This window comes from Eimeria necatrix, genomic scaffold (assembly GCF_000499385.1).
Source record: "Eimeria necatrix Houghton genomic scaffold, Enh_scaff46, whole genome shotgun sequence".
NCBI classification, from domain to species: Eukaryota; Apicomplexa; class Conoidasida; order Eucoccidiorida; family Eimeriidae; genus Eimeria; species Eimeria necatrix.
The window spans coordinates 44,448-71,988 of record NW_013654345.1 but is presented as its reverse complement, the minus strand read 5'-3'; the positions used below and the strand labels follow the sequence as shown (position 1 = coordinate 71,988).

Below are 27,541 nucleotides of genomic sequence, written 5' to 3'. Positions count from 1 at the left end.
CATGTTCAAGAGTGAAGGAATCATGAAACATAGTATGCTTGCTAAAACTGTTCTACCTTCGTACTTCGGCAGCTATCTATCGCCCCGCGAAGCCCTGTGGACCAACTCCAATGAGTGGTTAAAAAGGCGTAGCACGCAATGCTCTCGCCCTCTAGCGTGAATGGGCGCTGCGCTAAACGCCAAGTTATAGAGTAGAAGCACGAACTAAACGTTGCGTATGCCCAGTTGTTGCCATTCCTTGGATCTTGCCTGTGCCCAGTTTGGGGCTGGATGAGACTGTGTGCGTAACGCAGGTTGCTTATAGGTGAAACAACAAGTTCCATCCCTTTGAATGACTCACATCGCAAAAAATACCTGTAATCGCTGTGCCATGTGCGGCAGAGTGCGGTTTCGGGCCAAGGTTGAGTTTGTGTTCGTGGAGAGTCGGCTTTGACCTTTGTACACGCTCCAACAACGCTCAGTGCTCACGGCTGCACCACGTCTAAGCACAGAGCCTCATCAAATGTCACTCTTAAAATCAAACACGGAAATAAATGATCCTACTGTTTAACTTTGACATATGAAACCTTATTTAACGTGTTCGTGAGTGCAGGAGCAAGCTCAGTGTGCCTAAGGTGCTATGCTCCGTAGTGGCACATCTTGTTTCCACTCCTGAAGGAAGCGTTCTCTTCACCCATTCAAGACTAACTGTTCCAGATAACCGCAAAATTAAGCATTCATGGAAACAGATATCCAAACCACACCGTTGCTTCCTCTATACCGCTTCCATAAATCTCAGGAATGAGGGGACCGCCCATCAAACAGACCAGACCGTTGATTGCTGGCTTTCAGCTTTTGCAGTACCTCCTCTCGTGAGCTGCTTCTCCAACAAACCTGTCTGAAGCCGCGAAAGTGACTACTTCACTTCATGCTTGCTTACCGTTTAGGGGCTTCGATCCAGGCAGGGGGACGGAAGCTGTGACTAGCCGTCTTCTAGCTTCTTCGACCTCCTGTGGGTATACTGATGAAGTGAAAAGACGGAGTTTGCTCCACTTCCAAGCCTGTTTTGGAGTCCGCTGCACATGCTCTGTAATGCATACAACATCTGCTTTCAGCGAGTCGGTTTCCAGCGATGCTGGCGGTCAGGGTGCCGCATCAGCGTCAGCAGTAGATAGATCTGTAAAGTGCAGGTAACTCAACAGAGTGGGGAACAATAGCAGGGATACCGTGGAGGCCTCCGCATTTGAGGTCCAACGCTGCTGGCGAGATGGAAAATTGGAACAGGAAGTGGCGGGTATGTGCCGACCCTGGTAGACCATGCTCCTCAATAGATGTAGTGTGACACTACAGTAGGCGACAGTGAGCTCGAAAGTCGATTTGGGTTTTTACGGTCCTTTCCATAGCCCTGTCGGTGCAACCAGCCGGTACTGTGAATTGTAGCGCCCGGGGGTACTGCCTATAGCGTCACGTAGGAGTTGTACATGGCTGGTATTGGTACAGCAACAGAAATTGCCTTGGTTTATGAATGTGCTTCAGACGCTGTGGTGTTGGTCTAACGTTTATTTGGGATGGAAGGTTGCACAGGCACGCAGCCGCGCGCTTCCTCAGGACAAACAGGCTGCTTACTGGGAGCAGCGTCATGAACACTTTGCAAACCTCGTGTGGGACAACATAAAAGAACTGAAGGGTACGAGGGAAATCAATGCATGTGTGCTTTGTTCCGCTACCACGATGCAGCCTGTCAGCATCCACTACATGTGACGAGCATCGTCTTAAAACTCAGCGGATTGCACGTCTAGACGTTTATCATTTCAGTTGTGTAACAGTTGTTTTCCGTTGCGTAGTATCCTCTCTCATGCCTTCGCGTGTTCTGTGACTGTGTGGGTTGCTCACTTAGGCTGGTGGGTAAAAGTTGGACAGTTCCTCAGCACAAGGAGCGACCTGCTGCCTCAGCAGTACATTCACCACCTCATCAAGCTGCAAGATATGATGCCGACGACGCCATTTGAAGTTATCGAGAAGACCCTACGCACAGAGCTGGGTGAGAGGGGATAGGCTTTGCAGAAAGCATGACTGTCGTTGAAGAGCTAAAAATTAGTGAACTGAGTCAGGAGAAACTACGACCCCTTGGACATTTGCGTTCCGGCATGAATATGTCCCCTAGATTTCGAGCTTTTACATTCTGGCAAGTGTGTCTGCTATTTATTCAGGCGATTTGAATTTAATTTTCTCGAAGATCGATGAGAAACCGCTTGCTTCTGCTAGCATTGGGCAGGTTCACCGAGCTTGGCTACTTGATGGAACTGCAGTAGTGGTGAAGGTCCAACACGCCGATGTTGAATCACTTTTAATGCACGACATGGCGAACCTTAAACAGTTGTCATGGGGTGAGCTCGGAAGTTTGTGCAAAATGCTGTGGCCATCAGAAGAATTGAACGTAGCGTTTTCATTCTTCTTCTTTCTCCTGTGTGTAGCGGCTGCGTTACATGAAATCCTAAACATTTTGTGTTGGCAGTGGGCTACATCCACTGTCGGCTACAGCCACTGTCGATCTGCGTTGACACCCCAAACTTGTGAACTTTCGATTGGTTGCAGCCTTCGGGATGCTCGAGCAAGGAATGAACTTGGCACCAATTCTGGAAGAGTGGCAGAAGGCTGCCAGCAAAGAACTTGACTTTAGGTTTGAATACGCTCATCAGCAAAGGGCATTCGAATCGGCTGAGGTGAGCGGTTCCAAACACAAGCGAACACCACATTCTCCGATCTCCCACACAGAAACTTGTTATTATTTTTGTGCATTTTGCAGCACAAGCCATGCAGTGCGGGTACTGAAACAGTTGATATGTATACGAGAGCTTTTGTTCCTGGCGGTTGTGGTTAGCTTAGGCCGCCATCGTCTTTACACTTGTCGAAACTGTACCAGCATGTGTCCTTCTCAGCGCTCGGGCATAGGGGTAATCATTCCCAAGTGCTACTCGAACTTGGTGACAAAGTCGGTCATGGTAATGGAGTACATTGAAGGCTTCAAGGTGACCGACACAGCGAAACTTGATGTAAGCTGGACTGCTTTACTTTGTGTCACAGCCGTAGCAGCGTCTCAGTGTTCCATGGAGATAAAAAATGTATACACATCTCTTAGCTTTTAAATTGGCAGACAATCCTGCGCAAATATGTAGCTACCAAGGTATATGCTGATAACGGTAGTTTGCTTCGTAGTAGTTTCTAGGTGTCCATTTTAATGTGATGCGTTGGCTGCCACACATTCCAGCTGTACGGCGTTGACCGACGGGAGCTAATGTACAAGCTGTGTGACAGCTTCGCCTACCAAATCCACATCGACGGGCTGTTTAACGGAGATCCTCACCCGGGAAACATATTGGTGTCTATTGACCCTGTGACGAAAGAGGCAAAGCCAGTGATTCTGGACTGGGGGCTTGTAAAAGAATTTGACTCAAAGGGGCAGACTGCCTTTTCTAAACTAGTGAGCTCTGCCCACCAAGGTTTCCGTCGGCAAATTGAAAAGTGTTGGTGGCGAGCTCCATTTGTATTTTATATCTACTCTGGGCGCTACTGGTTCTGTCAGGTTTATTCTGTCGCGTCAATGGATGTGATGGGCTTGATGGAGGCTTTTGAGCACATGGGTTTCCAGTTTAAGGAAAAAAAAGGTGCCGTGGTAGATCCGGAGATTTACATGGAGGCGCTGAGAGTGGCATTCAGGGTCAGTTGCTTTCTGCTAGTCTGTCAATTCGCCGTGCCATAGCAGGAGCTAGTCCACCTTCGCATACCATGGCTCTGCTTGGTGCCTACGTCAACTCTTTTGCAGCAAGGGCGGCAGTCACTCCACTGCTCAATATGCGTATGTGATATTATTTACAGCAAGGGGAAGTTGAAAAGAAAGAGACTGAGGAGCTGCACAAGGCAGCGGGCGAAACTGTGCAGGCAGCCGTTAAGGCGGGCATCAATCGAAAAAAGATTCAGGAAGGTAAAAGCTGCACCTAATCCAGTTCCATGCCTCGCAGGGCTTTTGACATTTGTTTTATGCCCCAGGCTAGAAGCTCTCTCATTGTTCGTTTAGGAGTCTTTAGAGATGCACCTGCAGGCAGAGCTGCTAAATCGTGCGTACACACTGCGTAGATGCTATTTTGGCGAAGGACGGCTGTTGTATGTGCTCTCCGTTTGCCAATCTCAGCAAATCCGCTTGAAGACTGGCCGAAGGACATCATTTTTTTTGTGCGCGTCGCGTCCCTCCTCCATGGCCTTTGTGTTCAGCTGCAAGTGCACATTCCATTCCTAGAGATAATGGTCCGTCGAGCGCAGGAGTGCCTCTTTAATCGCTACCAGCCGCCGAGTCCTCTCATATACAATTATTTTCTGGGAGGCAGGGGAGCTGCCAAGTGGTACGGCACGTCATCCTGTATCTTGTAAATATAGCTCCATAGCTTGTACACATGTGTGAGGGTGGTTCTCTATATTGTTGAATAAATAAATCATCCATACTCGGGTGTTGCAAGCTCAATGGTGTTTTTTGTGGTGGGGATTATGCTGTTTGCGAGGCGGTTGTGCGGTCGTTGTGTAGTTCGTTGCAGCAGCGGTTGAATCGGCTGCTGCGACGCCTTGTGGAGCAGAAGCTGGTTCTTGGATGCCAAGTTGCAGTTTGTTTTCAAGGAGAGATGATTATTGATGCAGCCATTGGCCAGATGGGACCTGTGGATACGCGTCCGGTCACTCGTGACTCGTTATTTTGCGGCTACTGCACTACCAAAGGTGAATATTTACTTATGCGTCTCATTGTTAACGTAACCGAGTAAATCAGGATTGTCAGGGCTGCGCCTACCTCATGGGCATCGTGGCGCAAGTGTACCATGTCATTTTACGTAGCCTATGTATGTACATCTGCGCTGCCTTCGATTTATGAACTGTACGCAGCTTACGTACGTACCTTTGCATTCCTGTCGTGCTGTGAACTGCAGGGATTTTGAGCACTGCCTTGCTACAGCTCGTGAGTAGTGGCGAGTTGGAGCTTGATGATGCCGTTTCAAGTTGGTGGGATGGGTTCATTCGGTATGGCAAGCGAGGCATTACGGTGCAGCAGCTTCTGACGCATCAAGCGGGTCTTCACCGAGCTTTGCCTGCTGATCTTACACTATCTCGACTTGCAGACTACAGCGAAATGGTACGCATAGTAGAGGACGCTTCACCAGCTTGCACCCCTGGTTCCTGCGGAAGATACGCTTACCTCACATACGGGTGGGCTGTCAGCGAGTTGGTGAGATGCGTATCGGGAGTTTCTATAGATGCTTTCATACGAGAACGGCTCCTGGAACCCCTTGGCCTCGAAGACGAGATCTTCATGAGGCTGCCTCAGGAGGCAGAACAGACTTCCTCTGCTGACCAGCCATCACAAATTTCTGCATCCGTGTTTTTGGAAAGCAAGAAAACGACGTCATCTGCGTTGCTGGAAAACAAGAAAGCGACACCATTGTTGAATTCGAGCACGCCTTGCAGCCCAAGTTTGCGGCAGGCAACCAGTGACAACTCGAGGACTGTGCCCAGCACTCAGTGTGCATTGCATGTGACTTCTAGTTTGGAGCTGCATCCGTCTTCTCATTCCGGAGAAGAGAAACCTCCCTTGGCGGAAAGGATCGTTACAGTGTACTCAAGTAGCGGTTCGGCAGCAACGAACTCTGGGCTACCAAGAACTTTTCAGTCTGCGAATTCCCCGTTGGCGTATCCTAGCTGCTTGAGTGGAGGACCTCAGCAGTTCTCTCCCACTGAACTGAGCCCTTCATTCTTGCTTCCTGGCTCGCAGACTTCACGCGTAGACACTCCTGAAGCTGGCAGTAGCAATAGGGAAGTCCAAGACCACGAGGATTCACGTAGCCGTCATAACAGCAACAATTCACTCCGGAGTTTACGGAGCCCGTTGTCAGACTCAGAGAGGGCACGTCAAAGAACGGAAAACAACAGTGACTTCTCAGTTTTCAACCGTCCACTGGAAAGTAGAGTGATAGGTGAAACGGACTCTTCTCGTCGAATGCTTCAAGTAGATGATGCAGCTTCTGACAGGAGCAAATGCAGCAGCATTACATTCACGCACGGCACTCAAAACTCCGAGAAGGTTCATCAGCTCTCTGCGTTCCCAAAGGAAGTTGAGATTGTGACAGCAGACACTCCATTCTTTTGGAGGCTGACATCCGCTCGCAGGAAGATTTCTTTCAGTCCCATGACGCAAGAAGAAGTGCTGCAGCGACTAAAGCAAACAAAGGGAAGGCTGGAATCTACGAAGGGAGACGGCGTGCCCAGTTCAAAAGACAGTCACACAAGGCGCTCCATTGCGTCAGCCATGAGGCAACGACGTTGCCGTCTTCGAAACATGAAGGGCAACTCAGGGCCTCTTGAGCAAATTCGCGAAGTGAAAATTTCTAGTACACGCAGCGCAGAAAGCTTGCCAGATGTGTTTTCACGTGCAAGAGCGGCCAGGCACGCAGAGGATGAGCGTCAGAAATCCGAGGAAGAAGGTGCTCTGTCCCACAGCGATGCTCTTACAGAGGGGCTACAGACTCCAGAGTCTGATTCGGACAGTGCGTGCATTACACCCGCTGCGCCTGGCTCGGCTCCACGGGTCTCGGTATTGGAGCTGATAAAGACGAAGCCACACGTCATGGACCCCCTTATTTACGATAGCCTTCGCATAGTGAATCAGTTGATCCCTCCAACCAATTGTCGCTGCACCGCCAGAGCGCTTGCAAAGTTTTACGCGGCATTAGGTGAAGGAAGAATAATCAGCAAGCCTCTTCTTGATGCTGCTCGTGTTGCGCACACTGTGGACCCCACTCTAGAAGCACTTCTGCTTACTGGGGGAGGCAGCAGAACATGGGGCTTGGGATACCAGCTCTATGAGTGTCTGTATCTGTCTCCGCCTGGCTGGGGTGGGATCCGGCTAGGTCAAGGCAGTCAAGCGGGGGCTACTTTACTGCACAGCCGCAAGCCGAGTACAGCTGAATATGTGTCTAGGCGAAGCAGGCGATCACGAGACAGCAATATTTTTGCTAGTTTCGGATCCAACGCTGGGCCTGTTTTTCAGAATGATGTGGAAGCACTTCTTCGCGACAGGGGCCTCTCCTCGTCGCATCCATGGGGAGCAACATTGGGCCTGAAGCCGCGTGGAGTGGTGGGCTTCGGTCACGGCGATGTTGGGGGCTCTGTAGCCCTTTGTTTCCCCGAAATGAACTTGTCAATCAGCATCCTACTTAACGATGTTCTGGCCGGACCGGAGGTGAGCGCCCTCACTTGAATTATAGCAGTTATCCTCAGTTTAACATGCTGGTTGCTTCGTGATGTGCGATGCCACGGCTCGTCGCTTTTATCATTACAGGGGCCTCAGTGGTCCTCACCAGTTTTGTTGTTACGAGGTTATCTAGCTTAGTGTTCTGGGTCTTCTTGTGCACTTCACAGGCCTCGCAGCTCATCTTGGATTTCCTGCTGATGTGCTTTGGCTTACAGCCAAAGTGGCAGACGCAAGTTAGCATTGACGAATTGTTGGAGAATTTAACACCGCCGCTTTCTCAGTCTTAAATGCACCACCAAATAACTTGGGGGGAAGCGTAACCTTCTGCAAATTGGTCAGGGACTCCACTTAAGGTTTCAATTGGCTGATGAGCGCAGGCCATAAGAGTGTTTGAGACTGACCTTCGAGTCAGGCGCCAGGGCGCTTCAGAGCAAGCATCGTAAGGTACCTCCGTAACAACGCTTTCTACAGAAACGTGTTTTGGCAAGCATATAACAGTCAAATCCTTGGTCTGTTGCGTTTCATTTCCTGGCCTAGTCTACGCACTTGTAGCTGGTACAGCTCCATTTTTACTGTCCAGGTGCAGTCAGCAAGACGGTGGCTTGAAATCCTTACTGGCGTACTGCGAAGCTCCTGAGGCACATTTGAGGTCGTATTTACTTATTGTAGACACAGTCCAGTGTCGCCAGCTACCACAGTTTCGCGAAGAAAATCACTCAAGGATTCAGCTAGGAGTCTAGTCAAATTTCGAAAAAAGTGCCTTAGGCAGTGCTTTATTGACACCTTGTAATAGCCAGCAGAAATTAACTGATTGCAGCAAAAATGTGTGCACGCCATACCACTGCAAAGTGACCTCTCTTCTCAACTACTGGGAGAGCAGGGAGGAGGGCAAGTCAGACAGCAGCACAGTGAGTGTCGTTTCCTCGTTCATGCCTAGATGGCTGTGTCATACAGCAATGCTTGCAAATTCTTAAGCGAGCAACTATCTAACACAAGGCGAGTCACAGCAGCTTCAGACTCGACAGAAGCATGGAGCACCAAGTGAGCGTTTTTGAATCACCTGCAGGAAAGGCATGGGCGAGAGCATTTTCACCAATCCGGGAGAGGAGCCATAATTAAGAAACTATGGCTTCTTTTCCGGATTGATGAAAACTCTCTTCGTTGGATGAGCGATTGGCGCTAAATGACGAAGCTTGCATGTATCCGGTTCCTGGACCGGTAGATCATCATTCTGTATATGCACTGTACAAGAAGGAGGCTTCAAGCGAGTCGCATGATGGACGTACCAAACCTTGGAGTTATGCTTCAATCCGCGCTGCATCACTGCACAGGCGGCTCAGTATTGCTCCTTGACACACGAGAGAGGGATATGCATTTCAACACAGTTCGCCCGACACGCTTTCCACTCTGCGGCTAATGGTCCTCCCATGGGGGCACTTTGCAAGCGGCAAGCATTCGTGCTTTGCATGCGACATAACTCTTGAAGGTTTGCATTGGTTCATTTGCTGCAGGGCCCCGTTTATTCGTATCTATCGGCCGAAATGTGTCCGGTTCAAGCACGCCGGAAAAAATTGATGAGCAAGCTGCAAGAAATAAGAGCCATCGGAGGGTGGCTCTCGTCTCTGCAAATGAGTAAAGGCAAGGCGCGCTCACACAACACAACGTTCCCACTCACAAATATGACACAGATAAATCTGTGATCCTTTTTGCTTAGTCATTAACTCTTCAGCGGAAGAGCCATTTGAAATTCTATGTCTGCATGCACGAGTCTTGAGTCAGGCAACATCTGGCTGGCTGCCTTTTGCCGTTCTGCTAATGCACATTACTGGTAGACCACACTATCCGCCATTCACGGATGCTGTGAAGCCGTCAGACTGGAAATACCAAACCAGACTATTTGATGCAGTGTAAGCCAGCTGCGTCCCAGGACCAGACCGTTAAAATATCTTTCATCAGGAAATCGCCGCAAAGCATTCACGACCTCACCTCATCCCTAGTCCTGCCATACCACGGCTAGGCACACTGAAAACACATTCGTCTGGCAGCCACTGCTCACTGAGCTGTAATCTCTCTGCAGTGACTATGTATATAGAGGGAATAGGATCCCCTTGTTTGGGCGTATGTGCAGGAGGGGGGCGGTAGTGAAACTACACAAGGCTCCAGCACACGGAAATGCTTCACACAGGTGTGGCCAACAACACTGATTTGAAAAGCCGCCGCCGTAACCACCCCACACAACACACTCCGGCATTCATTCGCGAGCTCTTCACACAATAAATTGTGCCAACATGCATGCAAATTCTTCGTAAGAGTTCCAACTTGGCGGTCATGTGTTGAGCGACATGAATGCTTAGCAGATATGCCACGTCCCCGGATACTGAAGGTGCGAGCAGGTGGTTGCTTCGCCAAAAACCAATGCAAGAAGCCACAGCCTCTGTGGCTCCTTGAATTGGCTTTTTGTTGTTCACCTTGGTGGCTTTTTATCTGGATGATTTTTACTGGATACTCGTTAAGCAACCATGTCCGGGGCAGACTGGGAGCGGAGATGCATATCGCTCAATCAAATCACGCCTCCCGAAGTCTCGAAGTGTGTGGCAGTTGCGAGCTAGCATTTTCTTAGAGAATGGGGCACTTCGCAAAATCCCAGAGTAGCGTCAACTTGTAGAACGTCAATCGTGGCTTCTCTTGTACATATTTTCCTCTGGCCGGCTACCTTTGTTGCACTTCCAACTACCGTGTTCGATGACCTTAAACAGCTCTAGAGCAAAACACCTTGATAAAGGAAAATCCGATGTCTGAAAGCACCCAAAAAACATTAGCCTGTCCACCACGCCCTATACAGCAGCGGCACAGAGTGTGTGGTTGCGACAGAGTCACTCTCAGTGTCGACACATATGCAGCAGCTGTCTACGGGGAGACTAATTACTGGGGTCTCCTTTCAAGGTACTTTTTCCCATCGGCACTTGGCGGAGCGAAGGACCAAAAGTAGATGTGTGATCATGTGCCGTCGGAATCTTGATAGCTTAGGTGTTTTAAAAATGTTATCTTGCCCACGGCAACGTCCTCCTTCAGCGCGTAGCAATAGGTATACCTCTAGGGGTTCTATGAGCCACACACCGACAAAAGCTTAAAATGCTCTTTTACAACCCAAGACCTCAAAGTACTGCGAATTGAGCGCTTTCTGCTTGCTTCCACGGTACTTGAAGTTTCAGGTCGAGGGCCGTTGCAAGCTTCGCATGTCCAGTCGTTCTTCCTCGTTCCGTGAATAGCCTATATGGCTCTCAAGCAGACTGCGTGCAAATAATTAAATACGGCTAAAAAATCCGGAAGCAGCGTCTACTTGTGCTGAACTGAATGGTTACAGAGTCAGTACATATCGTCGTAGCCGAGTCCGCATTAACCGCGACATTACTACAGACTACCAAATGAAACACATGAAAAAATACAGTAGCCATGAAGCCCCAACATAAATATTTTTGAATTACTGTTTTCAGTTTTGCCGCTGCATTCTGCATACTGGAATGCCCAGCCCCAATCCTTGTGTTGGAGCCTCGCTAGGAGTAGACGGAAATACCGCTATGAAACTGCGAAAACTCCACCTAAACGTATTCGTAATGCCCTTTTGATACTTTGCTAAGCATTTTCTCATCAATTTTAGGCTCACTGTAGCTGGAGCCCTTACAGACTAAGCATCTCGCATCCACAATTCGCCTCGATCTCCTACAGTGGGGAGGACCTGATCAAAGCTCTCCAAAATATTCTCATTGCTCATGTCTTTCTGATTTAATGCGTGTATGTACACAGCTGTTGTGTGTGTCCGCGAAACAACGTGAAAGGTTTAGCTTCTCCACCCGCCACACCTGACGATGCCTTCAGCGATTGTCGGCGCCACCACGAGCGTCACTTATCGTTGATTCGGAAGATATACCGTTCTTTAAGGGTGGTGGTATTTAGTAAAATTGCCACGTTTTGCATCCCAACAGCAAGACGCACAAGAAGAGGCCTGGTGAAGTCGGGTCATGAGCCACGCCAGAAGGACATGACGTTCTCTGTGTAGTGGAGGGGTCGCGAAAGTTCTCAATTACAGCTCTTGGAGTCTGGATATCGTGCTTCGTATTTGCCTGGGCAGGTGAAAAACAGTCGAGACCTAAAATGTATGGCGAGGGCGTCGGTACACCATGTCCAAAGGCAAGTCAAGCGCGGCATCAGCTCTCTAATCATCGTTTGCACACGCAAAATCGCAGTTCAGTTTGTCACTCGCATTGCTCCATTTTCTGAGTTTGCTGCAATATGAGTTGATACAGGCAACAGTGGGCGCGTCCAAGTATCGCGCTCACATGGCCTTAGTAGGAGCCTTTCTTATCCACCTGACTCTTGGTAAGGAAATACATTCATGAATTACGGATTCCAGTGTTCCTACGAAGTGTCAATGGGGGATACGCGTCGTGTGTGCAACTGTCAGTCAAGAAAGACAAATGGGGGGATTCGGTGTTTATTCATATCACTTTCGCATCATTTCAGGAAGTCTACACGCCTTCGGCAATATAGCGCCTTCAATTATTGCGTATATGCGACTACTACAGCCATCTACTACCATCCGCTACCACGTACGTCTTGGTTCAGTTTGGTTCAGAGTAGAAGGTCGTCATTAGCTTGAGCTCTACCTACGGGTTTTTGTCTTACTGGCTCTACCATGCGTGTGTTGCCCACATGTCTTTTACAGGATGGGCTTGTGTTGTATGTCTCCGCGGTGCTGGTCCAGGGCATAGCAGGGTTCTTTGGCGGAAGGCTTCACAGAGCCCTAGGACCCACTAAGTGAGCCGGGAGAAACAGAGCACTGCGGAGCTTTGTTGCTGCGCAGCTGCTGTTCCGCGTAGCCTTCGTTTGTCCCCAAAGTAGATGCATGCGTGTACCCGTTGGGAGACAGTCTGTATACTGCACGGTTTGTTGAACGCTGCCTTTCCCTGACTGCTTCCGAGCATCAATGGTTGACGGTGTCTTCTTGGAGTGCTCGTCTCTTCGTGCAGCATTATTGCGGAGGCACCATATTTGCACAAGTATTGTGTATATTTTTCAGCTCTTTTTGGTCTACATCTTGTGAATATGTCCATAGTTGAGTGCAACAGTTGCTCCACAAGTGAAGCTGTGGTCTTGCGTGTCATTTTTTGTTTAAGCGTTAGCATGTTAGTCTTGCGCTGCTTTGATTTCTGCTACCGCAGGGCGACCCTTCTTGGTGGATCTGTCATGAGTATTGGTCTTGTCATGTCCGCGTTGACTCTCCATAGTTGCTTCCTTTTCTGGTGAGACAGGGCGCATTATTTTCGGTTCTCCGGTCCGATTGTTTGCCAATTCGCGTGAGGAGAACTCAAAGTGCTGAAAAAACTGGAGCTTAATATATGTTGCATGCTCCTGTTCCTTGCAGCCTCTCGTTTGGCGTCGTCACTGCCATTGGGAGCGGCCTCTGCTACCCTGTGCCGCTCACTTGCGCTCTGGAGTGGCAACCAGATCGAAAAGGCACAGTGCGCAAATAGGATATATGTTCATAGTGGAGCTTTTACCGAGCCCTAAGAATTTCGTATGCTGATGAGCTTTTAGCTTGGCGCGCCGGTGTACTAGCCAAGTGCATATGCACTAGTCTGCCATATGGCTTGTGCGTTGTAGGTGAGCTGCGTGATATTCCTTGGGCGCAGCTTGTCCGTCTGTCTGCTGTGCCCAATACATTCTTTGCTACTTTTTCGCAATACGCAACACTCGTTGCTCTCCTTTGTCTCACCTGGAGGAGCGGAAGATGGCTTGGCAGGTAAGAGATAAGCTAAGCAGGTCGATATTGTTGCAAAGGCACTGCAGTGTAGTGGCATTTTTTGTTATGCATACAAAACTTGTGCTTCGATCGCGCTACATTGTGTGCTGCTGCTGCAGTGCCTGAAGTCTATGTGTCCGACACAGCTGTGCTGCAACGCCTGCCAGCACTGTTCCTCCTGATGGCAGGTGCATGCTTGGCACTTCAGGTGCGTCTGTAGTCTATCGACAGAAACACTGCACTTGATTTGTTCTGCATGGAGACGTTTTTGACGTTTGGTTATTGGCGTTTTCTCTAATGCAGGCCTTGGGCGCTGCGCTCTTATCTGACCCACCGCCGCTGCCAATGGACTCTCATGAACGGCGGAAGCTGATTGAAGAGATCCGTTGTGGGTCTTTATTGAAAGTGTGCTGCTTTCAAAAGTGGCGGTTGCAACTCAGAGATAACGAGCCTTCTCCGGCTTTATATTTCTCGTGCTCTTGTGTCGCTTCCTTGTTCGCAGCGCCCTCACCTGCCACGGCGGCTTCGCTGCTATCCTCCTTCGTGCTGACACCCCAGGACCTTTGCAGCTCTTCGTCATTCTGGTTGTTGTTCATGATGCTGTTCTTTTCTTGGCAGTCTGTACTTGTAGCTGCGTACATGTGGAAGATTGTGCCATTTGTCTTCATCCACCATGCTTCTGTTAGCTCCTATGTCGATACGCCGGATCTTAACGTCGCCCCAACGCTGACAGACGGTCTCCAAAGCTGGCAGTCGGTAACAGACTTGCACCTAAGCACAATTGGCGCAGTTGCAGGCGCTTTGTGCGTAGCGGGGCGTCTAGTTTGGGGCTATGTCGGCAACAAAGCTGGTAATAAGCGCGCTCTCGTAAGCTTCACCTGCACTTCCATTTTGATGGAGCAGTTGGGAGTACAGCGCAGCTGCTGCATTCCGTCTCTTTATTCTTTTTGGCAAGCATGGTCATGCTTCGACGTTAGCGTTTGTGATTACTGCAGATCATTATGAATCTTTGCATGGCGGCGCTCTTGGTAACGTTCATGAGCCGCAGTATGGCTTCCCCTCGAGATTTCGCGCTGTGGTGAGTTTTAGGTGCCATCTGGAGGGCGAAACACTGCCGAGTGCAAGATCTTTCGCGGTAACTCGTCCGTGGGCACGATATGTGCGTGTGTAATTTTGCCGCAGGCTTGCCTTACTTAACGCATGCCACGGCGGACTGTTTTCAGTGCTGCCATCCCTCACCTCGGACTTGTTTGGCCACAAGAACTTTGGGCCTGTCTTTTCGCTGCTCTTTGCGGCAAGGCTTTGCGCCGCCGCGTGCATATGTGTTCTCACCAAGGCATGACACAGTCACTTCGTGTCTCATCCGGGCCAAATTGCACAAATTTTATAGTTTTGGCTGCACTAGTGCATACGTAGAAGTCTAAAGCATACTTCAGTCAGTGTTTGTGCGCTGGTATACACCTCACGGTTCGATGCTTTGCTTGAAAGCGCAGCTACTCCCTGTTCTGCCTACTTTTCTAAATTCCAGTGGCGCCGCATTGCTGCTCTTGTTGCAGGTCGTGCTAGAGCTTGCAGACGGAGTGACGCTGTGCATGACTTTGGCTGGGTGCCATGTCCTATGGTGAGCTTGGAGCTCTGTCGGTCATTCCTTCACTAAAAATAGATAGAAGGCAGCCAGCCTTCTCAGCTCTAGCAGGGGCAGCATTTAGATTTGCTGGGATTTTTGCGCCCTGATTATGCCAAGTTACGAACAGTAGAAACACATAATCTTGTTGCTGTCCGCAGTGCGGGTTTGGCCCTGGCCTTCCATCCAACTGAAGCTCTGCCCAATCCGTATAAGCTGGTGATGACCTAACGCTTGTCACCTCTCCTCGGCAAAAGTTTTGCGAGTCGCATTAAGACGCGGCTTACAGTCCTTTTTATTAACTCTTGGACAGATCAGAAACATGAAAACTGCTAGATGGAGCGCCCAGAAACGCGAATACTTCTACATAGCCGTTCAGTGAGAGTTCGAGAGGAGCCTCATCACTTGAGGGTGGCTTCACTTCAAAAGAACGGAATCAAACAAAAAAGTGCACTTCCTATTTGCAGCACAGCACGTTTCGGCTATTGAAAGTCTTGCCAAGAAGTTTTACTTCTGCTTCGGTGAAGCAATGCGCCTTAGCTGGTCAGCTGTGTAGGGCGTAGGGTGCATCCATTGTATAGTGTGGGCTGTCTCTGCCCAAACTGGAGTTGTCACTGATCTTGATCTTGTAGGGGGTATTGAAATCTGCTTCCCGTAGACGTGGACAAACGACGTGCTGATGCTTGTCCGTTGTACGAGGCGAAGTTGAGCTACGGCTATCTGCTTTTTCGCGTACAGCGGACCGCCAAGCGAGGACTCTGTTTTAATTGTTTAACAAATGTGTGGTTGGATGTGACTCTCCCAAATTCCGTATAGTTTAAGGATAATGGGGCCGGTTTAGTGCATAGTGCAGAAGAACTGAATGTTCGTTGTGGTGCGTGAGAACTTCGATGAAGTAGTTCAATTGTAGTTTCGTGTACATGTTCGTGAGCCAGTTATGCTCATTAAAGGGAGTTCTCAGGAAAGGAGGGGAAGGCACTAAGTGCATGTGTGCATCCGTGAGCACGTTTGCTGGGATACTAGCACGCATCTAACTTACGGGTGGTAGCGAGGAGCTGCTGTTCCTGATGCCTTAATGGCTCCAAGTTTTGGTGGTTTGCTTATTCGAAGTGTCCAGTGCCCTGTTTTGCTTTTGGTGCACATTGCCCCTGCTCGAGCGGTGCTCCGCAAGAACTTCAATAGGTGGAAGCAGTCGTTCACGAGAATGACCATTCCTTATTGATAGGAACAGCTGTTTGATGCTACCTACGACTTGAGAAAACGATAGTCCGTTGTAAGCAGCTACATGGTTACCGTGTTCCTTTGCTGAGGGTCACCTACACCGCCGGCACTGACTGCGCAGAAATGTGCCATTTTATTCCCCATGTTATCTGAAATTCTTAGTGTATTTTGGCAATTTTAACTGTGAAAAAGGCTTCTTGTAGCAGTAGCTTTGCTTTCATGAAGGGCGAGCATACTGCGCAGGTGTTCTGGCTGTCAAGCCTCTGGGACCATCGGCGTACGCCGAAGGGACCGACATGTAAAAAACGTGGGATTATCCAGCCCATTTGGCACGTAATAAGCGGCATTTACATTTCAATGTGGACGTCCACCTGTTAGGAGCAAAAAAGTGATGCGACATTATTCAGTTTCCGCCGTCTGCTCGAAACTTCGAGACCAAACCGCTGCCGAAAGAGCTCAGTGCACCAAGTTAACTCATATTTTGTGAACCCTTACTTCATGAAAGAAAACTGAAAAAGACACTCACTATGTTATTAGCATTTTTATTATTTTCATTTGGGGTGAATGGCTAGAACAGCCTTTACCACGCGATGTGCCGTCGTGTCTCCAGCAGGCAACTGGATGGCTGTTCGCGCTCCATCGGCACCAGCCTAATGACATGAGCCAGCCGCCTGGATTCACAACACGAGCACATATATTAAGGGCTTCATTTCAACCGGTGAACATTAATGTTTTGCTCTTAAATATCGACTAAATCACCATGAATGTGTGCTTTGCTCGCACGGTCGTCCTTGCGGCCACCGTCGCCGGTGTTACGGTCGAGTGTCACCGGGCCCCTTCAAGTTCGGAGAACCCCTTGAATGGCTACACTTCCCAAGTACTTGGCCATGCCTACGAAGGCTTGAGCTTTGCTCAGCAAAAAGGAAACGACACGCCTCTACTGCATCACAGCCGACGGTCACGCCACAATGATTGGAAAAACCGTCCATACTCCCTGCAAGAGCAGGCCGGCAACTACAACTCTCCACTACATGGGCTTGCAAACATTGAAGAAAACTCGTATGACATCAACGACTACGAGCTCTGGCGTTCTACAAGGACTCCAGATATGAAACTCGGGGAGAGAGCCAACGCTTCATTTGCTCTTCTCAGTGCTTCCCCACCTGGATCACGTAAGAAAGGAGGCTCTCGCTCAAATTCTCGCAAAAGCGGAGAATCGGGAAAGGGCACAAGCAGTCCCATTTCAATTTTTAAGGCCATTGGACGACCTTTCGCGTCCTTGGGCGCAGCCGCGCTGAGAGCTACTGGGGAAATCAGGAAGCTCTTATTCAGGCCCAAAATGTCTTGCAAGTTGGAACTGAAAGACAATCTGATTGGAGGCCACGGTTCGCCTATAGTGGCGAAGGCCATTTCCCGGCTGCCGCTTCCAAAGACGGACAGGAGACTGTTGGCAGTAGAGGAAGGGCTCAATGCGCATTTTCCTAGAGATCAAGACATAACCTTTGACTGTGTGGGCTACAACCAGAGCATAGTTCTTAGGCGTGGTGCCCTGCTCGGAGCTGGCAACTTTGGGTACGTGTTCTCCCTTACCAGCAGGCATGGTGCTCAGTACGCCGGCAAAATCTATGCCATTCAGCAAAGCGAAAAACACACAATGGACATCGCGAAAGACCAGCTTAAAATATTGAATTATCTACCCCCAAACATGGATGCTGCTACAGCCCTCCACACTCTGCATCTTTCGCTTCCTCTTTGTGTCATATCAAAGCGTAATGCTCCAGCTGTGCTAGACTTTCCCAACAAAAAGCAGATCTTGAATGCGATTGTCCTGTATCCACGACTCCGCATGGACTTGGTCTATCTCTCTGCTTCGCTGTTCAACAATCGCCCCGCAGACCGCGAAGTGCTGATGATTCTAACGCAGCAGGTTGTTACAGCTGTCAACGACTTGCACAGCCTCCAACTGGTGCATTTCGATATCAAGCCCCAAAATTTTCTTCTCACCGAGAACGGCAGTGTCATGGCGGCCGATCTTGATGGTGCAAAGCGTGTGGGATCGCCGGTGATGCCCGTATTGTATACCATCGCCTTCGCAGCCCCGGAGTTGGCTGAGATTATTGCCAATATCAATGAAGAGGCACCGGCTGAATATACCATGGACTCGTGGCCACTAGGAATGACAATCTACTCCCTTTGGTGCCTTAATCTGCCACTTTCCAAGGAGTTCCGCTCACTGCCTCCCAGTGACAGGCTCATGTCACTGTATAAATCCCCCCAAGATGCTCTGCTATTCGACCAAGAATGCACGGATAAGATGCCACCAATGGTGCTCGACTTAATAACCAAGTTCATGAAAATCAACCCTAAGGAGCGCCTAACGCCGGCTCAAGCAGTTGCATCACACCCAGTAATGCAGCAAAAATCTGAAGGAGAAGCATTAAAACCACTCATCAACTCAAGGTTTCCTGCAAAAGCTTCGGCACCGTCAACTGTTTCAACTGATACAGGAGGGCCCAGTCTTACTTCCAGTTACGTGTTTGTGACACCGAAGATGGTGGAAGCTGGCCAAAGCTTCGAGCAACAGGACCCAAACACTGCCAAGACAGAAAACACTGGATTCGGACTTGTCGGAAGCTACTTAAGAAATCTGAGGCCACTAAATGACGAGAAGTACTTCGCCGCATCTGCGCACAGTACAGACGCCCTATGGGGTGAGCGCCGAGAGGTACCAGAGGTACACTCTTCTGAAACTAACCCAGTTTAGCTTGTCCCCACGCTCTCAAAACGCTACACGCAGCGTGGGTACTCCTGCAGGCTCGCCTGTCGGGTCATCTGTATTTATGTGTCGCAGCGCTTGCCTCCTTTAATTGTTTTATAAATCTGAAAACTAATTGTACTGCTCAGTCTTAAGCGAGTTTTAGGTTTGCGGCACTAGCTCGGAAGGGCCCCAATCTAATTGAATCTTCAGCTTCTTATAAGAAAGCATGTAAACTACGTGCTTTGAATCCTGTTTTTTCAATATAGAAATACTGGAGCGCAGTGAAGTTTGGGCGGACTGAAGTAGCTACGTTGCAGTTTTGTCGGATAGATCGCTGCTATTCTCCAGACAATTGCTTTCCTATTTGGCAAACTAATTTTCTACTACTTCTTGTCTCCTCCGAAGATTCCCCAGTATTTTTAGCAGATTGTGTACTGACAGAGCTGCTTCAGGTCTGCTCTTTCATAGATTCACTGTCAAAAGAAGACGCTATCACACTGAAAGTCCATACTTCCATTCCTTGCACAGATATCCCGCAGACGAATTTTGTTATCGCTGTTCATGTGCCTGTCAGAAACCAGTTAGCCATGTGGCATGAAAATAAAGAAAGTGAGCTATACCTGCCCACTAAAACGTGTACTTCACCCTGTTTTGGGCTTCTGTGCACGTATCACCAAGATATCTCGTGACACGCAGATTGCAGTGAACATTTATGTCGGTTCAGGTGCACCGCCATCTCTGCTTAGGCTGGGGCTTTAGTCACGGCAGAAAGAACAACAAATAACAGCAATTTCTAGACTCACGCATTCAGCTGTTCTGTTTTGAGTTCCTCGGTTTGTTGGCTCCCTCGGTCACTTATGGGAAGGCAGGAGTGGAACAGCACAAGCACAACACAAAATTGTCCCAGCGAATGCATTTTCAGACGAGCAAAAGTCGATTTGATCAATAAATTACTCTGCAATCGCAGACATGAAGCATCGGCTCGCCAGGGCTCGGCAGCATGCGGAGGCAGTGGAAGCTCCAGAGTTGACGGAGGCTTCACGCTGCTCGAAAGGGGGAATGTTGTGACAATAGATAGCTTCCTACTTTAAAACTAAGCTGTGGTGCACTGTTCTTGTTTGGGTTGAGGTATCATCAAGTTCAGGCTCTGTTTTAAGCGCGTCTTCAGCCTCTATTTTGTAGGGCGAGCCCGAGCTTCTCATCCCCACGGGCACCGGGACGTGCCAGCCACCAGAGTTCCCTTGAATGACAACTTTTTTGACGTAATTTCCGTCGTCGGCTTCATTGTGCATTCAGTTTCCAAACTGCAGCTGCCAGGTCAGGCGCATCGACTTGCCACCGCCACCGCGCAGTGCAGCGACAATTAGACGCAGCAAGTCAGTGGAAGCCGGGCCTGACCGACTTTTGAGTATCGATTTTATAGAAGGGAGGGGCTCTGCCAGGAAGCGTGGGGAAGACATGATGGGGATACCCCCTAGGGGGCTCCGGCTGCAGCGTCGTTGTGCTGGTTTTCCTGGGCGTGAGTGATAAGCAGCTGGGGCAAGCATCACCTACAGGTCCTCAAGGTACTACACTCGTTTAGTTCGATTGACGGAGTGCACGTACGGCAGGTAAAGTTTTGAAGCAGCTGGAAGGATTATCGCTCAGTAGCAACGCCGAATCACAAATTGTCTGGGAATACTCAAACTTCTTGTCTCCGTGTCCCTGCTCGTTGTTGAGTTCCGGCTGCTGCGACAATGACGGGTTCTGGGGAGGTCGCTTTGTCGGACGGCAGAGGTCACCGACCCAGCGGGTCTCATTCCAAAGACAAGCACTCTAGTAGCAACAGCAGTAGTAGCAGCAGCAGCTCCAAGAAACACCACAAGCCCAGCAGCCACACAACCAGCAGTACGGTTAGCAGGTCCACAAAGAGCAGCAGCAAGGGAGGACATGCCGAGCGCGACAGTATCTCTGGAAGGCCCAAAAGCGGCCACAGTAGCCAGGGGCAAAGCAGCGGCAGCAGCAGTAGCAGCAGCAGTCACGGCCACAGCTCCAGCCACAAGAGGAGCAAGGATGATCAGAAACACACGAGCAGCAAGCACAAAACTGAGACAGATGCGACTCACCACGAGAGTAAAAGTCACTCTAAAGACACAAAGAGCCACAAGCGCTCCCACTCACACAAGGCGGAGGAGGAGCCAAAGCGGCACCGCAGTCGGAGCCGCAGCGCCGACAAGAAACGCAGAAAGGACAGGAGCCCCTCTTATCAGCCCCCGGCTGTGGTGAACACCACTGATCCCACCAAGAATAGCCTCGGGGATCCGTTTCCCCCCGACCTTGAAGGCCCCTGCTATGTGAAGCTGCTGCCTCAGCAGCGCGACGTATCGATCTTGTTAGGGGTGGATAACCGGGGTCTCTCGAATATGGCGAAGAGCCACGCCTGCAAGAGCCGCCTCTCAACGAAGGATGTGTTCTTCCCTGAGACCAATAGGCGCATGCTGTTGCTGCAAGGACCTCTGGAGGCACTCCACAAGATGTTGAGACAGGCTCTGCAGACGATATCAGAGCCAGGGAAACACCGGGACAGCCCGCGGAGCTGCACGGTTACGTTTATAGCCCCCCATGAAGTCTGCCTGGACACACCCGAAGGCGCAGATCAACCCCTGCGCAAGCTGCGCAAAGTAGGCAAGGCCAAACTGAGCATCAGCGACAGGAGAGACATGAAGAAACAAGGGGGGCGCGAGCGCCTGCTGACCTTGGAAGGTGGTTTGCCGGAGGTGCAGGATGCGGCGTGCACAGTAGCGACGCTGCTGCAAAAGCAGGAGAACCTGAGGGACTACTGTAACCTCAAGTATGACAGCTGTATGCCCAAGGCCGATCCTGTGGAGGAGGAGCCGGTGGAGGATCCATTGGGGGAGGATCTTGATGAATCTACTATGCAGGCCCTCGCCAGTATCTTGATCCCGCCCGAGAAGGAGCCAGTGAAGGCGGGGGTGGCTAGCGTGGCGCCCAACGTGCCTAATTTGTCGGACTCGGCAAAGGCGGCACTGATCAGTCAAGCTCAGGATGAGCTGGCCCGCATCAGCAACTTGCAGTACATGCGCGACACCCGCACAGTTTTGATGCAGGGCCCGGCGTACCACAAGGTGCTGGTGAGCGATCTGATAGCTGCGCAGCTCCTTGGCTCCAACGGGAACATCATCAATCAATTCGAAGCGGAGTACGCTGTGCAGGTCAAGGTCGCCCCCCCAGAGCCCCCTCCCTGCACAGAGCGCATAGTGATTATTAGCGGGCAGCCACAGGACGCCGACCGCGCGCTGCTGGCGGTTCTCGAGAAGGTGTATGCTGCTTGTCTTATGGTTGGCCATGCCAACTTCATGGTGTGGCGAATGTGCGCCATGAGCACCTGCTGCGCTCTCATCTGCGGGCCGGGTGGCCAACGCATTCGCCAGCTGGCAAGCTTTACAGGAACACGAATTCAGATATCAAACAGAGACCAGCAGACGCCGTCCCATCACGCCGCCCAGTTGGTGCCTTCTAACCCACACGAACGCATTATATCTATCCTGGGGCCCCTTGAGCAAGTCACAATTGCCGTAAAAGCTATGCTGCCATACATTCACGCGGACCCGAACCAATCGTTGTCTGTACACCAGACGTACGGCCACGGATACAAGCTCAAGATGCCGGCATGGGCAGAGACCGGTGTTTTGCAGGAGGGTATGAATATGGAGGCTCTGAAGGAGGATCCCTTAGAAGACGAACGGCCGGTGTCGCTGCCGGGTCCATTCCACGTGAAGCTGCTGATCGACCCCGCACTTGCAAACTCCTTGATAGGCAAAGAGAGCGCGACGATTACCAGAGTCGCGGAGGAATGTGGTTGCAGCATGCATGTGTTGTCCTCAAAAAACAAGTTCCCCGAGTCGACAGACCGCATTCTGCTTATGTCCGGGTCCACTGAGTCCATAAGCACGGGAATTATTGCCTTACTGGAGCGCTGCAAGGAGGTTCACCCCAACCTTCCATACGACCAAATGTACGCCAAACTTGTTGTGCCAACAAGCGTCTGCCCGACAGTTATAGGGCCAGGAGGCACTCGCGTAAGAGAGATACGCGAAGCCACGCTCACCCGCATCACTGTCGACAGGAATTCGAGCCCTTGCCCTGAACGTATCATTGCCGTACATGGGATGGCCCAGGGAGTGCACCAAGCGGTGGTTGCAATTAGCACCATCGCGCAGACCGATCCCAGCCTGGTGCTCATGCTGGAGTTGCAGTATGACTATTTAGAGCAGCAACAGGAGACGCAGCAGCAAAATGCGCAGCTAGATTCGAATATAGTCGGCGCCGTCTTGGAGGGGGTGCTGTCAGTAACGAATAAAGTGGGAGGAGGAGCGACGGAGGTGGCCGTGAGGCGCCTTGAAGGGATGAAGCAAGTACGGCATATCTCCCCCAAATGTTTCGTTGCCACGTTACATAGCATTTTGCTTTCTGTCTCCTTGGGTGTGCCTAGTTCATTTTTTAATGCTTATTCACGTAGTGTCCGCAGTGGCTGCTGGGGTGCAGTGTGGTACATGTCTGTAGCAAGTACGACTCTATATGGGACGTGGAAGGACGAGTTCTGCGCACTGCGGTTTGCTGCATTTTCTGTTCTCTGTTCCTTTCGTTCTCTCTCTTCAGGCAACAGCTGCTCAGGCCCCTCTGGGTCCTATGGGGCAGCACAAACACGGATTTGCTCCCAACTACGATGCGCCAGTGTCGTTTGTAACGGCCTCCAACAACAACCCTGTGACAGCAGAGGCATCTAAGAGCTTCGCATTGGCACAGAGGGCAGCCCAGGCGCTCGGGGGGGACCCAAGGGTCCGCGTGCCCTCGCCACCGCGTCAGGCTGAGGAGTGGGAGCAGCAGCAGCGGGAGATTGAAAATTATGAGCAACAGCGTCTCGCGGGACACGTTGAGGTGTACAGCAGCAGCGGAGGAGTACCGCCACCTCCGGTTGGTGCCCCACCAGCGGGCCAACCGGTGCCTACTGCTGGGCCCGCTACTCCTGCTGCTACTGCAGCCTCTGCACAAAACGGTATGGACGAAGATGACGGGGATCCACTACTAGAGGGGCTTATGAACGAGGCATTTTAAGTGGCTTTGTGATTTGGAATACAGAGCTGTGCGGTTAGCAGCATGACTGTAAGAAGCCAACAGCAGCATTGACAGCAGCATTAGGGCTCCATACACGCGAGACTCCGGGCAGTTTGACGGTTTGTTTAAGACTTTGACGTCTTGCATTTTTCTTGGCTTTGTGAAAGGCAGAGCAAGGATCATGTGCAGGCTCTACAGAGGAGGAAAGTAGGAGCATTGCTTGCGGGAATGGCCTGCCTAGTTTAGCTTTCTGCGTGCTGTTTCACTGATAGCACATTCGTTGTGCAGCTTGGCATAGACCATACCAACCAGGGTTGCTTCTCTTTGTCGTGTTTTTGTCCCATTTCGTCGTTAGGTTTATTGATTTCCAGCTAAAGGAAGCGAAATGTTAGTATGGGATGGTTGAGAATCGAAAATAGAGCAAAGGTTTTGTGGATGTTTTCCGCAGCTTCAAGTATATAACTATATTTAACATGGTTATTTCCTGCTAGTGAGCACTGCTGGTCGCAAAATTACTATTTTGCAGGCGGGAACCGCAGTTATGTATTCTTGCCACCTAGGCAAAAAAGCAAGCTACACATGCTTCTTAATAGAAGAATGATTCAGAGGGAAGCGGTGCTTTAGGACCTAAATTGGCTGTATGCTACTCCGTGCTGCTTCATTGAGCGCAAGGTAGTGGGCCTTTCTCCTGGCTGGTTCCTGTAAATGTCTGCCATGGCTTTGGGAGGCAGTGCAGAGGGGCCGTGAGAATCTCTCTACCGCATTCAAAGTGTCACTAATCGAATTAAAAGGTACGTTGTAACTTTGAGGGTGTTGACATTTGCCACGCTGCTAGCCGGCGTCTCAAGACACCTGTTAACGTTCGGTCAGCTTTAATCCGTAATAGGTGGAGCCCTTAAAGGCAAGGGACAGAAGCGCGTTGGTGGCTATGTCACGCTTTGTGGCCGCCACGTTACTTCACAGAAACGCCATCTAACATAGTTCAGCTGTTAATAAAATTAGCTGTACAGCACCACCAATGTAATAAGCGTTTGCTTGTTGACGTAGCTTACGACCAGCGGACGCATGTCTAGTTAATGAGGTCCAGTCTGCTTATGTTGAGTCTGTATTGCGGCATCTTCTACCTCAGTAGCTCAGAGAGGAGCGGCAGTTCCATTTCCGCCGAAACGGAACTGCCCAGCCCTCCATGCTTGCAGGGAGTCTACAAGTCACCTGTATCAGGCCTGGCGCTCGCTGTTTCATATGGATCAGGCGTCTTATGTAGAGGGATGAATTACACTCTTTGGGTCCAACGGACCACACAGCATCTTCGAAAGGGCTATCCCCGCCCTGGAGTCACCATAGTTGTGTTAGGCTGCCAGAAAATCCATTGGATAGCGAGTAGAAGATGTCATGTGGGCAAAGTTATTACAATATTGACAAAATGTGTTAGTCCTAGACCGAAGAAGCTCGAGTACCTTCTTGCCTTCGTCACCATTGTTTAGGTCGTATCAGGCAAGAGGGAGTTTCCATCATTTTCAAGGTAATCACCAATGCTGTGAAAAAAATAAGTTCGAAAAAATATCAAACTTTCCCAAAGAAATTCGTCGTAATGCCTAATTTCGTATTTCTCAATGGTTCTTTATTCACAGGGGGCCCCTGGCACCACAGGAAGCCCCAGCATTAACGAATCGCACAGTGCAACCAGAGAGAGAAGACGCATTTAAACGTCTTTTATCATCCAATTAAGGTACCACGCGTTGTTGTTTGTCCCTCAGTACATGCTAGTGGAAATTAAATACTGATTTCGGCCCGCGAGGGCCCCCAAGCCCTCATCGTTTGCATTTCGTTCCATTGCAGCGTCTTGTTGCGAGATCTTCCTAGTATAGCGATAATAAAAATGGAGGGGTCTCAGTGGTCGCTTCCAGCTGGCCTAAAGGGTCAATGCCCGTACACCGTACTGGGGCTCTGTTTGCCTGAGCACGGGAACCCTGTCACTGTGCAAGAAGCAGCAGCAGACTTATCTTCTGTAGAGTCCCGCGAGGCTCTTTCTCTAAAAGCCATCGGCACAGCGTATCGCCGGGCTGCCCTTAGAGCGCATCCAGACAAGAACAAAGGGAGGGAGGCTGAGGCTGCTGCTGCCTTCTTAATTGTGAACTTGGCTTTCGCCTATCTCTCTAGCCGCGAGCAGCGAGAAGGATATCATCGGCACCTTCGGTCGTTGCTTGCTTTGCGGGATCAACGGGAGCAGCAGCAGCTGCGGTGGACAGAGAAGGACAGAGAGCGACAACGATTCAAGGCGGAGTTGGAGCGTAGGGAGGCGGAAGCCCGCAGGGGCCCCAAAGTCAACACTGAAGAGGAGAAGTTAAGAGAAATCAGAGAGCGTAATGAGGCTCTTCTAAGGCAGAGACGCGAAGCGGATAGTCAGGCTAGACGTGACCTTTTTAAAGACCATTCTGCACGACTATTGTTGCAGCGGCAGCAGCATCAGAGCAGCGCAGCGTATTCCCCGAATTCAGGGGAAACTGTACAGGCAGAGGAATTTACAGATGACATTTTAAAAAGATCTGTTTTGTTGTCATGGCCGCCAGAGCCAGCTTTGGCGTCAGATACGGCGCCCGGAGCGAATAACAGCGGCGGCACAGCAGCAGCTGCCGCAGTTGACGCATACTCCCCAACCCCTGCTTCCTTATGTGCCGAGCTCTACGAGCATGGCGCTGTCGATCTGTGCCTTTTTACAAAGGCCAAAGGCCTCGCCTGCGTCTCCTTCTCTTCCCGAGAACGAGCAATTGAGGCGGCGCTGCTCCTGCAGCGGCAGCGACAGTCCAAAGAAAAACGCGAACGGAAAGACCGACCTACTGTCAAGCTTGCGGATAAGTCCAAAGGCTTTGAAAAGCTATTTCTGAGAATCAGAAACGTTGCTGGCACCTCTGATCAGCAGCAGCAAAATGAGGCAAATGGAGGTGCGCCTACAGCATCGAAGCCCGCAGAGGATGCAAATGCAGATGAATTGGATGAAGAAGTGGTGCTCGGTATCGCAAGAGAGACTGAAGAAGCAGCAGGTGCCTTTGCTGCTGCTCTGGCAGCTGAGCAAGCTGCTGCTGCTGCTACTGCAGACATTCCGCTCAGCACTCCGGCTCCTGCTTCACTGACTAAAAGCAACTGTAGTGTGCCACTACGCAGCAGCAGCAGTAGCACTGATAGCACTCTCAATGATGCAGAAGCCAGGCATGCTGCTACTGCCTTTGGCCTGGACGGAACCTTGGGTTGTCGGCCCACTAGCGCCGCAGCTGCTCGCATTTTGGAGTACGTGAAGAGCTGCGGCGCAAGGGGTCTAGCAGCAGCTGAGCAGCAGCAAGCGGAAGCAGAAAAAGAGGAAGGTTGGGAGTGGTTGGGAGGCTCCAAGGTGGCAGCAAGCATGAGCATGCAACAGCTAGAGGCGGCAGCCTTCGGCGAATTGCAGAGGAAGAAAAAGCAGCAGGAACAGGCACAGACGAAGGGGGAAAGTTAAGGGCTATTTCAGTTTTTTCATCTTTTTGGAGCGGTAGATAAGCAATGCATTCATGTATTTGTCTTGATGCTTTGTCTTCAGCCAATAAGTTTTGTTGCGGTGCGGAACAATACAGCTTTTTGCCTCGTCCTCTACTGGGCAGTTGATGTCACGTGGGAATTATTAGCTGCCTTCCCTAATAAGATGTACAGACAGCTTGGGTTGTACACACAACGGGATGCGCAGAGGCACCAGGAGGTGCACAAACTGCTGGAGGTCTCCAAGCA

The 27,541-nt window shown here is 50.5% G+C and overlaps 5 protein-coding genes across 5 annotated transcripts; all 5 read left to right on the top strand.

Annotated features, from left to right (window-relative positions):
- Positions 1-780: 780 nt before the first annotated feature.
- Positions 781-7,554, top strand: ENH_00056510 (ABC1 family beta-lactamase, putative; the record flags this gene model as incomplete). Its single annotated transcript, XM_013581624.1, has 14 exons — positions 781-851; positions 1,095-1,158; positions 1,516-1,666; positions 1,877-2,020; positions 2,190-2,366; positions 2,575-2,702; positions 2,919-3,032; positions 3,248-3,460; positions 3,563-3,697; positions 3,856-3,961; positions 4,169-4,376; positions 4,556-4,743; positions 4,950-7,255; positions 7,435-7,554. The coding sequence occupies 14 exons, from the start codon at positions 781-783 to the stop codon at positions 7,552-7,554; spliced, it is 4,125 nt and encodes a 1,374-aa protein (XP_013437078.1).
- A 4,050-nt stretch (positions 7,555-11,604) lies between these two features.
- On the top strand, positions 11,605-14,922 carry ENH_00056500 (Protein with signal peptide plus 12 transmembrane domain domain protein, possible tranporter, related; the record flags this gene model as incomplete). Its single annotated transcript, XM_013581623.1, has 13 exons — positions 11,605-11,644; positions 11,789-11,874; positions 11,991-12,082; positions 12,487-12,567; positions 12,690-12,786; positions 12,929-13,067; positions 13,187-13,275; positions 13,371-13,455; positions 13,570-13,934; positions 14,063-14,145; positions 14,250-14,391; positions 14,624-14,688; positions 14,853-14,922. The coding sequence occupies 13 exons, from the start codon at positions 11,605-11,607 to the stop codon at positions 14,920-14,922; spliced, it is 1,434 nt and encodes a 477-aa protein (XP_013437077.1).
- Positions 14,923-16,672: 1,750 nt separating this feature from the next.
- ENH_00056490 (Rhoptry kinase family protein ROP17, putative) lies at positions 16,673-18,676 on the top strand (the record flags this gene model as incomplete). Its single annotated transcript, XM_013581622.1, has 1 exon — positions 16,673-18,676. One exon carries the CDS (start codon positions 16,673-16,675, stop codon positions 18,674-18,676), a length of 2,004 nt encoding a protein of 667 aa, XP_013437076.1.
- Positions 18,677-20,406: 1,730 nt separating this feature from the next.
- On the top strand, positions 20,407-23,785 carry ENH_00056480 (KH domain-containing protein, putative; the record flags this gene model as incomplete). The annotated part of the gene is made up of 2 exons (XM_013581621.1): positions 20,407-23,085; positions 23,330-23,785. The coding sequence occupies 2 exons, from the start codon at positions 20,407-20,409 to the stop codon at positions 23,783-23,785; spliced, it is 3,135 nt and encodes a 1,044-aa protein (XP_013437075.1).
- Positions 23,786-25,664: 1,879 nt separating this feature from the next.
- Positions 25,665-27,275, top strand: ENH_00056470 (DnaJ domain-containing protein, putative; the record flags this gene model as incomplete). Its single annotated transcript, XM_013581620.1, has 1 exon — positions 25,665-27,275. One exon carries the CDS (start codon positions 25,665-25,667, stop codon positions 27,273-27,275), a length of 1,611 nt encoding a protein of 536 aa, XP_013437074.1.
- Between the last annotated feature and the right edge of the window lie 266 nt (positions 27,276-27,541).